Source organism: Chiloscyllium plagiosum, unplaced genomic scaffold, assembly GCF_037043375.1.
Source record: "Chiloscyllium plagiosum isolate Xiang-an unplaced genomic scaffold, Cpla_swu_hap1 HiC_scaffold_45, whole genome shotgun sequence".
Taxonomy (NCBI): Eukaryota; Metazoa; Chordata; class Chondrichthyes; order Orectolobiformes; family Hemiscylliidae; genus Chiloscyllium; species Chiloscyllium plagiosum.
In genome coordinates, this window is record NW_028270183.1 from 11,425,380 (window position 1) to 11,439,435 (window position 14,056).

The 14,056-nt window shown below is 45.3% G+C and overlaps 1 protein-coding gene across 12 annotated transcripts in view; it reads left to right on the plus strand.

The window, feature by feature from the left end:
- nfixb (nuclear factor I/Xb) overlaps positions 1 to 14,056 on the plus strand; it is a 635,608-nt gene that overhangs the window by 524,488 nt on the left and 97,064 nt on the right. For all 12 annotated transcript variants that reach the window (XM_087983272.1, XM_087983261.1, XM_087983265.1 and 9 more), the window contains one exon: positions 10,618 to 10,692. In XM_087983272.1, coding sequence (XP_087839398.1) covers positions 10,618 to 10,692 — 75 coding nt within the window. The remainder of the gene's footprint in view (positions 1 to 10,617; positions 10,693 to 14,056) is intronic.

Below are 14,056 nucleotides of genomic sequence, written 5' to 3' on the forward strand. Positions count from 1 at the left end.
GTTCATCATTCCAGAGGTTCATCATTCCCTGGGAATGACCAGTCTAACTCCCTCAGGATTGGCCAGGAAGTTCCAGGAATGTAAAGTTAACCCCCAGGGCACTGCTGTGAATGAGCCCAGAGAACAAAGAAAACCATGGTGGGGTTAGGGATGGGGGTGGTTGCAATTAAGTTATTGTTTTCTGAAAACCTTTTCTTTCCACACTTCTGTTTACCAGTCGAGACCATGGACAAAAATTTAATCAAGCATCATCCAATTGGATAAGGAAGGCTCTTCATAGGCTTTCCCAATTGGCTGCAGGAAAGCAGGGCAGAGTGAAGACAGGCAGGGTGATCATTGGGCAAGAGTGTAGGGGCAGGTGGCAATTTGGAGGGTAGAGGCCATGGGTCTACACCTCTAGGACTGGATTCCCCACCCTGGGAGTTGGCAACCTGCTATTTTGATGCTCCTCCATAGTTGGCACCTTTCATCCACCACCCCTACCAGCCGCATGTGATATAGAGACAGTTTCATTGTCCTATCCATCACTATACTGACCCTGCAACAATGCAGAATGAATAGCAACAGTCTGGGTCAAGGGCACTGTGCCCTCAAAACTTAAAATAAAATAGCATCAGTGAGAATACTTTTTATATGTATGAGAATAAATGGGTGAGGAGGGATGAAAGTAAGTACTATTTATGCTGTATTGAATAGGTTTTTTTTAAAAAGCACTACTTTTTAAGTGTATTGAAATGAGAGTAAAAGAGTAAAGTTTAGTGCTCATTGTATGTGTGTAGGTGTTCACCTTTGTGTATATTAATCTATTCATTGTTTGTTTCTCTGATAGGGTCTAGCCTGCTCTACTCTGACCTGTTGTTGCAAATTTATGACCCAGCTATTGCAAATCCATTTCTCTTGTGTACCACTTCTCTCCTTCATGGTTTTGAAAAGAACAGAAACAAAATGATAAATCTTGGCCTCTGTGACTTAGAGAGTATCATGGAATTCTGCTTCCCCCCATGTCTACACATGCCATGCAGTAGTGTGCCAATGGACTGGGTAAAAACAATGACTGCAGATGCTGGAAACCAGATTCTAGATTAGTGGTGCTGGAAGAGCACAGCAGTTCAGGCAGCATCCAAGGAGCTTCAAAATCGACGTTTCGGGCAAAAGCCCTGCACCAACCTGCCCTATTCCTGTTTTATTACCATGTATGAAAAAATTGGGCTCCTTCAAATCCTGTTTGGGGAGGTGATAGCCAAGTAATGCCATTGCTAGACTGTTAATCCAGAGAAGGAGAAAGTGAGGTCTGCAGATGCTGGAGATCAGAGCCGGAGATGTGTTTCTGGAAAAGCGCAGCAGGTCAGGCAGCATCCAGGGAACAGGAGAATCGACGTTTCAGGCATAAGCCCTTCTTCAGGAATGAGGAAAGTTTGTCCAGCAGGCTAAGATAAAAGGTAGGGAGGAGGGACTTGGGGGAGGGGCGTCGGAAATGTGATAGGTGGAAAGAGGTCAAGGTGAGGGTGATAGGTCAGACTGGGGTGGGGGCGGAGAGGTCGGGAAGAAGATCTCAGGTTAGGAAGGCGGTGCTGAATTTGATGGATTTGACTGAGACAGGGTGGGGGGAGGGGAAATGAGGAAACTGGTGAAATCCGAGTTCATCCCTTGTGGTTGGAGGGTTCCTAGGCGGAAGATGAGGCGTTCTTCCTCCAACCGTCGTTTTGTTGTGGTCTGACGATGGAGGAGTCCAAAGACCTGCATATCCTTGGTGGAGTGGGAGGGGGAATTGAAATGTTGAGCTACAGGATGGTTGGGTTGGTTGGTCCGGGTGTCCCAGAGGTGTTCTCTGAAACGCTCCGCAAGTAGCCGGCCTGTCTCCCCAATATAGAGGAGGCCACATCGGGTGCAGAGGATGCAATAGATGATATGTGTGGAGGTGCAGGTGAATCTGTGGCGGATATGGAAGTTTCCTTTGGGGCCTTGGAGGGAGGTGAGGGGGGAGGTGTGGGCGCAAGTCTTGCACCTCCTGCGGTTGCAGGGGAAGGTGCCGGGAGTGGAGGTTGGGTTGGTGGGGGGTGTGGATCTGACGAGGGAGTCACGGAGGGAGTGGTCTTTACGGAATGCTGATAGGGGAGGGGAGGGAAATATATCCTTGGTGGTGGGGTCTGTTTGGAGGTAGCGGAAATGACGGCGGATGATGCGCTGTACATGGAGATTGGTGGGGTGGTAGGTGAGGACCAGTGGGGTTCTGTCCTGGTGGCGATTGGAGGGGCGCGGTTCAAGGGCGGAGGAGCGAGAAGTGGAAGAGATGCGGTGGAGGGCATCGTCGACCACGTCGGGGGGGAAATTGCGGTCCTTGAAGAAGGAGGCCATCTGGGTTGTGCGTTTTTGGAACTGGTCCTCCTGGGAGCAGATGCGGCGGAGTCAAAAGAATTGGGAGAATGGGATGGCGTTTTTACAGGGGGCAGGATGGGAGGAGGTGTAGTCCAGGTAGCTGTGGGAGTCGGTTGGTTTGTAGTAGATGTCCGTGTTGATTCGGTCGCCTGAGTTAGAAATAGAAAGGTCGAGGAAGGGGAGGGAAGAATCTGAGACTGTCCAGGTGAATTTGAGGTCGGGGTGGAAGGTGTTGGTGAAGTGCATGAACTGTTCAACTTCCTTGTGGCCAGTGTAGTTGCGGAAGATGAACAACCCTGAACAACTTCTCTTTCCAATCCTCCCACTTCCTCCAAACGAAAGGAGTAGCCATGGGCACCCGCATGGGCCCCAGCTATGCCTGCCTCTTCGTAGGATATGTGGAACAATCCATCTTCCGCAACTACACTGGCCCCACCCCCCACCTTTTCCTCCGCTACATCGATGACTGTATCGGCGCCGCCTCGTGCTCCCATGAGGAAGTTGAACAGTCTTTGGACTCCTCCATCGTCTTTGGACTCCTCCATCGTCAGTCCACAACAAAATGACGGTTGGAGGAAGAACGCCTCATCTTCCGGCTAGGAACCCTCCAACCACAAGGGATGAACTCGGATTTCACCAGTTTCCTCATTTCCCCTCCCCCCACCCTGTCTCAGTCAAATCCATCAAATTCAGCACCGCCTTCCTAACCTGAGATCTTCTTCCCGACCTCTCCGCCCCCACCCCAGTCTGACCTATCACCCTCACCTTGACCTCTTTCCACCTATCACATTTCCGACGCCCCTCCCCCAAGTCCCTCCTCCCTACCTTTTATCTTAGCCTGCTGGACAAACTTTCCTCATTCCTGAAGAAGGGCTTATGCCCGAAACGTCGATTCTCCTGTTCCCTGGATGCTGCCTGACCTGCTGCGCTTTTCCAGCAACACATCTCCGGCTGTTAATCCAGAGACCCATATTCTGGGACCTGGGTTTGAATCCTGCCATGGCAGATGGTGGAATTTGAATCCAGTAAAAGTCTGGAATTAAAAGTCTAATGATGACCATGAATAAATTGCCAGTTGTCAGGAAAAACCCATCTGGTTCACTAATGTCCTTTGGAGAAGGAAACTGCCAAATCTGGCCAAGTCTGGCCAACTTGTGATTCCAGACTCACTGCAATGTGGTTGACTCTTAACTGCCCTCTGGGCAATTAGGGATGGCCTAGCTTCAATTCTGAGGAAAAACACTTCCACCTCGGTCACAGATTTCTCAGGACACTTAAGCAGGCCATTCAGCCCATCATGCGTATGTGCCGATCCCTGAGAATGAGCAACTTACTCGGTGCCGTGTTGCTGTCCTCACCCTGTAACCCTGCGCACTGTTCCTGCTCAGTCCCACTGTCCCGTCTCGATGAAAACTTGCCTCTGGCACACCATTGGACACAGTGACCCTGACTCACTGTGGAGGGTGAGAAAATTCAAACAGGACTGGTGGTTTCTGCCACTCAGATAGGGGATTACGGGATGGGATGAGGCTACTCCACCCAGAGTGACAACACTAGCAACGCCACAGGAGTAAGGTGAAAAGTTAAGGTTAGGCTTAGCATTTGGGTTAGGCTTAGGAGTAACCATTGGCTTGTTCACACAGCATTGGGTTAAAATACATTGGATTCTGATGAAGGGCTTTTGCCCGAAACGTCGATTTTGCTGCTCGTCGGATGCTGCCTGAATTGCTGTGTTCTTCCAGCACCACTGATCCAGAATCTGGTTTCCAGCATCTGCAGTCATTGTTTTTACCTCTAAAATACATTGGATGTGAGTGGTCAAACTCTTAGCAAATATCCATGCCAGAAGTAGGAAAACACGTTAGCAAAAAGAAAACAGTTCAAATTAGAACCCCTTTAAGGCACTATTCCTGATGAATGTCAAAATTTGGAAAATCTGTCTAGATTATATAGTAAACTCGAGCCTACTCAATATTTCTCCTGTATAATGCCATCTGCTCCATCCCTGACCTCTGTGGTTATCAATGGGGATCAGCAGGGAAACTAAGCTGAGCTGTATAACCTTGCAGTGTCTGTTCAGCACAGTGTATGTGGAAGTAAACCACAGAGGCGAGGGTGTATTGCTCTATAAATAGTCAGCAAGTTGTGGACATAGTGAAATATCGACGGGATAACGCTGTGTGCAGCAATGATGCTGATCCCACTGACGGTGCGAGGTTCCTGTTCGATCAGCATGCCACCTCACTGGCACCAAGAGCTGTTAAAAGGACCACTGCTACATGCAGTGCCCTGGCAGTATTCAGAACAGAGAAGCACGAGGTGCTGTTATCATTCATCTCTGGTGCTAATGTTTGTTTTAACAATTGTTCAACAAATGAAACACATTTGCATTTTGGAGCACAGTGATTACAGAGTGACTGCACAGACTATTTACCCACAACTGTACACAATACATTGACATTCCTATGGCAATATCACCATAGTCCCACTGTCTCAGTGGTGGTTTAACCTGAAGGTCACCACATCCCAAGCTAAGGAGTGTCCTTCATGGTAACTTCAGTTGGTTTAGAAATTGAACCCATGCTGTTGGCATCACTCTGCATTGCAAACCAGCCACCCAATTCCCTATATACATGTATATACACACATACACGCACAATGTGCACACACACATAGACACACACACACCTCTAACCACACTTCCTTATACTGACACACTTATACACAAACTACATTCACTGACACGTACACACTCTCATGCACATATGTATAAAGCTTTGCATGCAATGACACTCTACACATGCTCAGACACACCCGCTTATACACCTATATACACTGACACATCTGCATACACTCACTCAGAGAAATATGCACCTGCCTACACCAATAGCCCTACATACTTCTTTATAGACTTACTTATTGCTGCATGCATTGATACACCTACATAGCCTCACACACACACTTACATATCCCTACACACACTGAATTTCCTACAGAAATCACAACAGCACACACAAACACACTCCTCTACATGCTTACATGTATTGATTCGCCACCACATGCATCAACACACCTATATACATCTACAGCCACAAACTCATACACATTTACAAACCAATATATATTTACATACGCTATGCACAGACACTTGCTCATGTACATATATAAATCTTCTCAAGGACTTCAAAGATGATCTGCATTCTGTGTTCCTAACTGCAATCCCAAAATTGTGCCACATTTCTGAAAATGATGACAGGTCATCAACCTGAAACACTAACCTGTTTCTCAATGCATTTCATTTTATTTCAGTTTTCCAGCATCCTCGACATCTTTCTCCTGATCTCTACACCCTCCCACTGCATTCTCTGAGTGTTTTGGCGAATTCCTCAATCACCAGAATAATTATTGCAGTGCAGCAGGAGGCTATTCAGCCCATCATCTCTGCACTGGCTCTATTATCTGTGATGTAATGCCAATCTCCTGCATTTTTCCCATGGCCCCATAGCATCACCATCTAAAAGAACACCCAATGTACTCTTGAATGACTCCATTGAACCTGCCTCCACCACATTTCCGCTCCAAACCCTAGGTACTCGCTGTATGAAAAAGTCTTTTCTCATATCACCCTTGCTAACCTTCCTAAATCGAGCCTCCATGCTTTAGGAAGGATGCAAGGCCTTAGGGAGGATGTGGAGGAAATAAGATCAGAATTAAAGAATTTGGTTACATAGAGACAAGTGAAGCTGGGATTGTTCTCCTCTGAGCTAAGCAGGTTAAAGGGTTTTATTGGATGTGGTTATCACTGGTAAGGTCAATATTTGTTGTCCATTCCTAAATGCCCTTGAACCAAGTAGCTTGCTGAACCACTTACGAGAGCAGTTAGGAGGCAGTCACTTTGACATGGGTCTGGAGTTACCTGTAGGCCAGACCACGTAAGGATTATCCTAAGGGATGGTAATAGATCCAACATTTTTTTACAACAGTCAGTAATAGGTTTGCAGTTACTAATTTTCAATTCCAGATTTGTTAATTGAATTTAAATAGCATGGTGGGATTTAAACCAACATCCCCAGTAGATGAATCTTGGGCCTCAAGATTACAAATGCAGCATGGTGGCTTAGTGGTTAGCACTGCTGTCTCACAGCACCAGAGTCCTAGGTTCAATTCCAGCCTTAGGCTGACTGTCTGAGTGGAGTTTGCATGTTCTTCACCTGTGTCTGTGTGGGTTTCCTCCCACAGTCCAAAGATGTGCAGGTCAGGTGAATTGCCCATTGTGTTAGGTGCATTAGTCAGAAAGGGGGGTGGGTTGCTCTTTGGAGGGTTGGTGTGGAATTTTTGGGCTGAAAGGCCTGTTTCCACACTGTAAGGAATCTAATCTAACAACATCACCACCATACAACCATCTCAAAGAGGTTTGATAGAGGAGAGAGGGAAAAAAGCATTTCCAGTAGCAAAACAATGAGGAGCCTTAAAGGACAACAACTTCAGACAACAGGGGAAAAAAAACTGATGGGAGTTAGGGGAGGGGATCATGGAGTATTGTGCGGCTCAGAGAAGAGGATGGTGGGAGAACGATGAAATGATTTTTTTACATTTTGTCACAGCAGGTTATGGTGATCTGGAATGGGGGCTAATTTAAAAGTGACTTTCAAATGGGAATTTGGTAAATACTTAATGCGGAAGAACAAAATGCAAAGCAATGAGGAAAAATGCTGGGGCAGGCTGGATAATGGAACCATTTGCTTCATTTGTTCAACAAGCCCCCACAAGGATGATGGAGTGAATGGCCTCCATCTGTTCTGTAAGATTCTTGGCAGAACAGTTTCCCAGAATTTGTACCCAAAACTGTTTTTCCTTGGGGCTCCCTGCATTGTGGGTCATAACATTCCCAAAGCTTTGCAACGAAAGTGAAACGTACCACACGGTCAGTAAAAAACCAACATCTATGTTTAACAAACTGCACTCCAGAGGGCAGTAAACTAATGTCCGAGCTCCCTTTGTGCCTCCATCTATCATTTCAACAATTTGGAATTAATTTGACAGGAGTAGCAAAATATGAGCAAGTTTTAAGTTCTCCACCGGAAGATAATGCAGGTTTTAGACATAACATTTTCGCTGCCCTGACATTGCTTAATTAAAACCACCTGCGGAAAGGGTTAAAACTCTGGTCTCAAACTGCATCAGAATGTTTATAACCTCAGCACCAAATTTAACCCCAGAATGACCTCTCGAACCTGTACTCTCTCCAGTGCAATGAATGTTTCTAGATTAATCAACTATCTGACGGAACTCCTCATCCCTCATCTTTCTCTTCATCCAAACATTGCCTTCACTCATCTGGTCTTCAGATGGGAAAACTCTTTACTAAAACATCCCTCCCCATTCTGCTTCCCAGCGTGTGGGAGTTCAGCTCACCATCTCCTTTAGAGATATTCTACTAAGCAAGCACTGGGCATTCCCCAAGCTCCCAGTTTTCTACGTTTGACTGAAGGTTATCTGACCTGTCAGAGGAACAGTTCAAAGGAGATTAGGATTTTTCTAAATGCAAATTTGGGTTATTGATACAGCAATGCTCCAACTATTTGCTCAATTATTGTTGGCCGAATTCTCTCCTCATTATTTCCAGGCTCTGGCGAACCCTTTCTCAAGCCCCTAATGCTGGAGTAACTGTGAGTCTGCATTTAAGGCTCTTCACCTGAAATGACAGATTTGCATTGATATAGCAACATCAGAATGCCCTGGAGGACTTTACAGCCAATCAAATACTTTTGACATGTCGCTGCTGTTATAATGGAGGGAACACAGCAGCCAATCTGTGGACAGAAAGCTCCCACAAGCCAGAGCGCCACAACGTAGGAATGGGGTTAGGCCATTCAGCCCCTCAAGCCTGTTCTGTCATTCACTGGGAACACGGCTGATCTGGGCCCTAACTCTATACAACGGCAAGAGAAACAGAAATTGCTGGAGAAACTCTGTGTGAAGATAGAGAGAGAGAGAGTAAGCAGAGTTAATGCTTCAAGTCCAGAGACCTTTATTCAGATTCTGCCTTTGGCCTGTGTCTCTTAAAGCCTTTGCTTAACGAGAATCAGATTTAAAACTAACAACTGATCTGGCATTCACTACCATTTGTGGGAAAGAGCTCCAAACCTCTACCACTCTTCATGTGTAGAAATGCTTCCCAAATCTCACCTGAACAATCTGGCGCTAATATTTAGAGTATGCCCCCTTTTTCTCAAATCATTGGAAATCATTTATCTTGATTTATGCTTTCTTTTCCTACCATTTCCAATGACCAGACAATCTGTTTTTTGTGATGCTGATTGAGGGGTAAATATAGTTCAGGATACTGGGGAGAACTCCCCCAGTGGTGCCACAGAACACAGCAGTTTAATGGCTTGGCTAAAGGAGGAAAGCTCCTGGGGTAGGGTTAGAATGTCTGCTTGGATTCTGTCACAAGAATTGGATTTGGAAACCTATCACCCCATGACTCAGTCACTCAAGTTACACTGCATTACGTTGGGGAGGTGATGGCCCAGGTATTATCACTGGACTGTTAATCCAGAGACCTAGGGTCATGGGTTCAAATCCCACCACGGCAGATGGTGGAATTTGAATTCAATAAAAATCTGGAATTAAAAGTCTAATGATGACCATGGAACCATTGTCAGAAAAAACTCATCTGGTTAGGGAAAGAAACTGCCATCTTTACCTGGTCCGGCCTACATGTGACTCCAGCCCCACAGCAATGGTGTTGACTCGTAACTGTCCTCTGGGCAATTAGGGATGGGTGTTAAATGTTGGCCTAGCCAGTGATGCCCTCATCCCATACTTGAATAAATTAGAAAGAAAATACAGATCCAGCTCAAACCTAGGAAAGACTAAATTAGATCCATTCTGCTTTTAGTTTGAAGCATTCTGGACCCTAAGGTTCTGTGAATCGATCTGCTGATCCTTCACATATTCCCACAATCTGCTTGCAATCCTGATTACCCCGCAGTGGAGTTTGATTTCTAGAGATGCCTTATTCCCGTTTAAGCCTCTAAATTATGGGCAACCTTTTGACAAGAGCGAATTGGCAGATAAATTGTTTGATCGCGCAATTAGTCTGAGTGAAGACATGTGTCCTGTCAGCGTGACTCCTGAATGTTGTGGCAATTTTTCTTTGCCTCAAGGTGGTGAAGGTGGGGGGAAGGAAGAAAACGTGAGAATTGCTTGAACCAGGCATCTGTGAATCAGTTCTTGAGGGAGCTACAGGCAGACTTGATTGACAGTTCTGCACCTCAGACTAGGAATAAATACTTCATGATTCTGCATCACATTTAGTTTTCAGAGGTTCACATGAGTCGTTGCTACCAGAATAAGGCCCAATGTAAAATCCTCAATGGGCTATCATTCCAGCGCCCAGAGAGAAAAGCAAGCATTCTGAATTCTGTCAATTTGATCATTTTGCTTCTGCATAATTTATTGTCAGGTATCAATCTCGATTGGAAAGTTTAACCTTCACTAAATGCTCTAACTGTTTTCAGGCCAATTTAAAGAGTTTGGGAGTGTACAGTGGTATCACATACCATTACCGGTTTGGAGTGGTGTACTGTTTGTTCTGGGTCATATTTATTCAGATTGTTCATGCATTTGGCCTGGGTTTGGTTCCTAGTGGGGTGACTGTGGCCCAAATGGCAGGTGGAGTCTTCCCTGGGTGAACATTGCACTCTTCATTAGTAGAGGTTCAGAGTGCGTCTAATAGTGTCCTTTCACCATTACCATAATTTGCTGATGCCAAATGTATCACTCAGTTTTAAAAAGTTAATCAATGGGTCTTTGGGCATTGCCGGCCTTATCTGTGAAACCCATATCTGGTGAACGAATGAGATAAAACTGAGGGATGGAGAATAGGAATTGTACCCTTGTGATTTCCTAACTTCCTTTACTCCACTACTAGTGGCTGTGCTTTCGGACACCTCTCCTGCTTTATGCTCACTGTCTATATTTTATTTGATATGCTCCAAAAATTGGACTGTTACTGTGATAAAGGCATTGGATAAATGTGAATAGTTATTGTGACAGAGCTCCAGTACCTCACTGGGTCACGCTGAACCCTGGAAATGGGATGGTCCTGGTGTGGCCCTGACAAAGGGTGTAGCTAATGTTGAAGGTGGTGGCCCCTCAGGACTGTCCTGTTGTGTGTCATTTTACTCCAGCCTTGTTTCATTTTCCAGTGACTTTCTTTTCTCTCCTCATCAGGGCATTTGAATTTCCAGGACTGTTTTATTACATCTGGAGTTTTTAGCGTTTCTGAACTTGTGAGAGTGTCGCAAAGTAAGTATTGATCGGTTTGATTTGGAGATTCTTGCATTTTGTTTTAACGGTTTTTTAAAATTGTGTTGAATTATGACAGTTTATTGGCACCTTACGCAGGTGATGTGATAAAGGTACTGCAATATTAATTCCGAACCATCAGGTAACATGCTATCATGGTATAACCAATAAATCTGGAATGAAAGAGTTTAATAATGCTGAGTAAAAGGGAAGTGTACAAAATGGAGAATATATAGGGACAGTGAGAGTAATGCAGGGTTAGTGTGAGGGGTCATTCGATCTGTAGATGGGTGACGGGATCAGAGGAGAGATTGGTTAGGTTGGACCTGTACTGATTGGAGATTAGACGAATGAGAGACAATGTTATTGAAGCAAGCAAGATTCTTGAGGACTTGACAGTGTAGATGCAGAGAAGTTGTTTCTCCTTGTGGAAGAGTGTAAGAGCAGCATGATTCCAGAGTAAGGGGTCACCCATTTGAAATGGAAATGAGGAGGAATTTCTTCCCTCTGAAAGTAGCAAAACTGTGGAATTCTTGAGCACAGAGTGCTGTCAGGGTTGGCTTATTAGCTATATTCAAGACTGAAAATAAGCAGATTTTTTTATCAATAAGGGAAATCAAGGCTAGTGGGGAAGTAGCAGGAAGGTGGAGTTGAGAATGATCAAATCATTGAATGGTGGAGCAAACTTGATGGGCTGGATGGCCTCCTCTGCTCCTATGTCTTATGGAAACAGGATGATGTTATATGTATGTTGGAATGTGAGGGTATGAAGTTACATAAGGAATAGGCGTAGGCCATTCAGCCCATCGAGTCTGCTTTATCTTTCCATAAGTTTGTGGCTGATCTGACGTGGCCTTAAACACCACTTAACTGCCTGTTTCCCTGCTTTTTAACCAAAAATCTGTCTAAGCCCGTCTCAAATATATTCCTTGACTCAATCTCTAGAAGAGAGAGTTCTGAAGACTAAAGACCCTTTGAAAGAAAACAAACTCCACCCTCGTCTCCAGCCTAAAAGGGAAATCCCTTATTTTGGATACCTCTCCAAAGGGAATCATCCTCTCAACATCCAGTCTGTCGAGACCCCTCAGAATTTTATGTTTTAATAGGATCAACTACCGCCCCCGACCCTTTAAATTCTAATCAGCAGAGGCCCAACATCCTCAACCTTTCCTCTTGAGATAGCATTCCCCCGCATCTCAAAAATGGAGCACATGGTGAATGAAGCCGACAATATGGCATTTGGTGATTGCCATTTATAAACTCAATTGGTTTTAAGCTGCTTTAATCTTACTTAGTGTAAAAAACGTGCACACTCATCTTTATTTGCGTTTCGGCCAGGGTTTGTTCCTGGGCCAGTAAATTGCTTCACTCGAAACATTTGACTCTACAAATCTGATCACTTCAATTGTGTTTTCTTTCTCCGCCAATTGTTGTGAAGCAAAAACAGGGGAATTATCTGATAGAGATCTGCTTGTTTGAGTGGTTAGGCCCAGAAACAGAGATTGGAGTTATACAGTTGTAACTAATTGAGAATTTGGGATGGACTGAGCGTGATTAGCACCTCCACATGGAAGAGCTGAGGCAAATTAGATAAGTGCAAATGGACAAGCACATAGGAGCAGCAGTGGGCCATCCAGCCATTTGGGCCTGTTCCACCATGTGGTCAGATCAGGGCTGATATGATTTTTATTTGAAGTTTGGAAATCAAGATTTACAATTGACAGGGTCCCACACTAAATCCAAGACCTTTGTGTTGAGCATTTGAAACAAAAGCATATCCAGTAACTCACACAGTTACCCCCCAAGGGGCAGATCAGTGATGACCCAAGGAGTGACCTTTGACCAGGTTCCCTTGACCTGGATCATCAGATTCTTGCCTTTGTCCCAGAGAGGAAGGAATAGAAAGATCTCCTGATTGGGATGAGATGGAGAGACAGGACCAGGCTCAAATGGAGGATAACAATAATAAGCACGTGCATTTGTATTGCGCCTTTAATGTGGTTAAATGTCATAGATCCATAGAGATCTACAGCACAGAAAAAGGCCTTTCATGTCTGTGCCAGTCAAAACAGCAACCTAACTAATCTAATCCTATTTACTACTTGGGTATCACAAGTGCACATTTAAATGTCTCAAGGCTCTTCACAAGGAGTTAACCAAATATTGTCTAACACAGCACCTAGAAAGCAACAAAGGTGACCAAGGGCTTGGCCAAAGAAACAGGTTTTCAGGAGTGTCTTAAAGGAAGAGGGAGAGGTGCAGCGCTGTGTGAGGACGTAGGAGCAGGAGTAGGCCCCACAGCTCCTTGTGTCTGCTCTACCATTTGACAAGTTTATGGGTTGTGGCCTCAACTCCACCTTCCTGACTCACCCATTGTCCCCCATCTCCATCTTTGACTCTCTCGTTTATCGAAAACCTAATTTAGAATCCCAACAATGCAGAAAGAGACTATTTTAACTGATTGTGTCTGCACTAACTCTCCAAAGAGCATCCCACCCACCCCATAACCCCACATTTTACCATAGCTAATCCAACTAACCTGCACATCTTTGGACTGTGGGAGGAAACCCACCCAGACATGGGGTGAATGTACAAACTCTACACAATCAACCCAGGTCCCTGATTCTGTGAGGTGGCAGTGCTAACCACCTGATATTGATAAAATTAATGATCCAGCCTCCACTGCTCTTCGGGAGAAGACAATTTCTTGGACCAAAGACCCTCTTAGAGAAAAGAAAGTTCTGAAAAAAGAGACCTCTCTTTGTTAAACAGTATTGTCTCGTTCCACTCTCCCCTCTCAAGTGGGAACACCTGTTCAGCCAATGAGATCTCCTCCAGATGGTCTCTATTTTAGTAAAGTCAGATCTCACTCTTTGAAACTCCAAGCCTACAAGCCAAGCCTGTCCAAACATACCTCAGAGGATAAACCTCTCCCTCCAGGAAGGGGTCGAGTGCTGGAGAGGTTGTGGGAGAGAAATCTCAAGTTTGAGGCTGAGGCAGCTGAAAATGCAGCCACCAACAGAGGAGTGACCAAAATCAGGGAAGGTGCTGGAGTTGAAGGAGGCTGGAAACCTGAGAGGGTTGTAGGAGATGGCTGTGATAGGGAGGGCCAAGGCCATTGAGGGATGTGAAATCCATCCTCAGAAGACTATTGTCGAAGTGTTGCTGACCTGGGAGCAAATGAAGCATAGGGATCTAGGGAGCGAGGAATCAAGGAGGCGTGAGGGATCGTGGGGCTGGGGATTGAGGGGACAATGGAATGTGGGGCAAGGGGATGAGGTATGAGGGGGAAAGGGATTAAGGGTGTAAGCGGTCAAGGCGTTGAGGGGGTAAGAGGTTGAGGGGGTGAGAGGAGTTTTGGTAC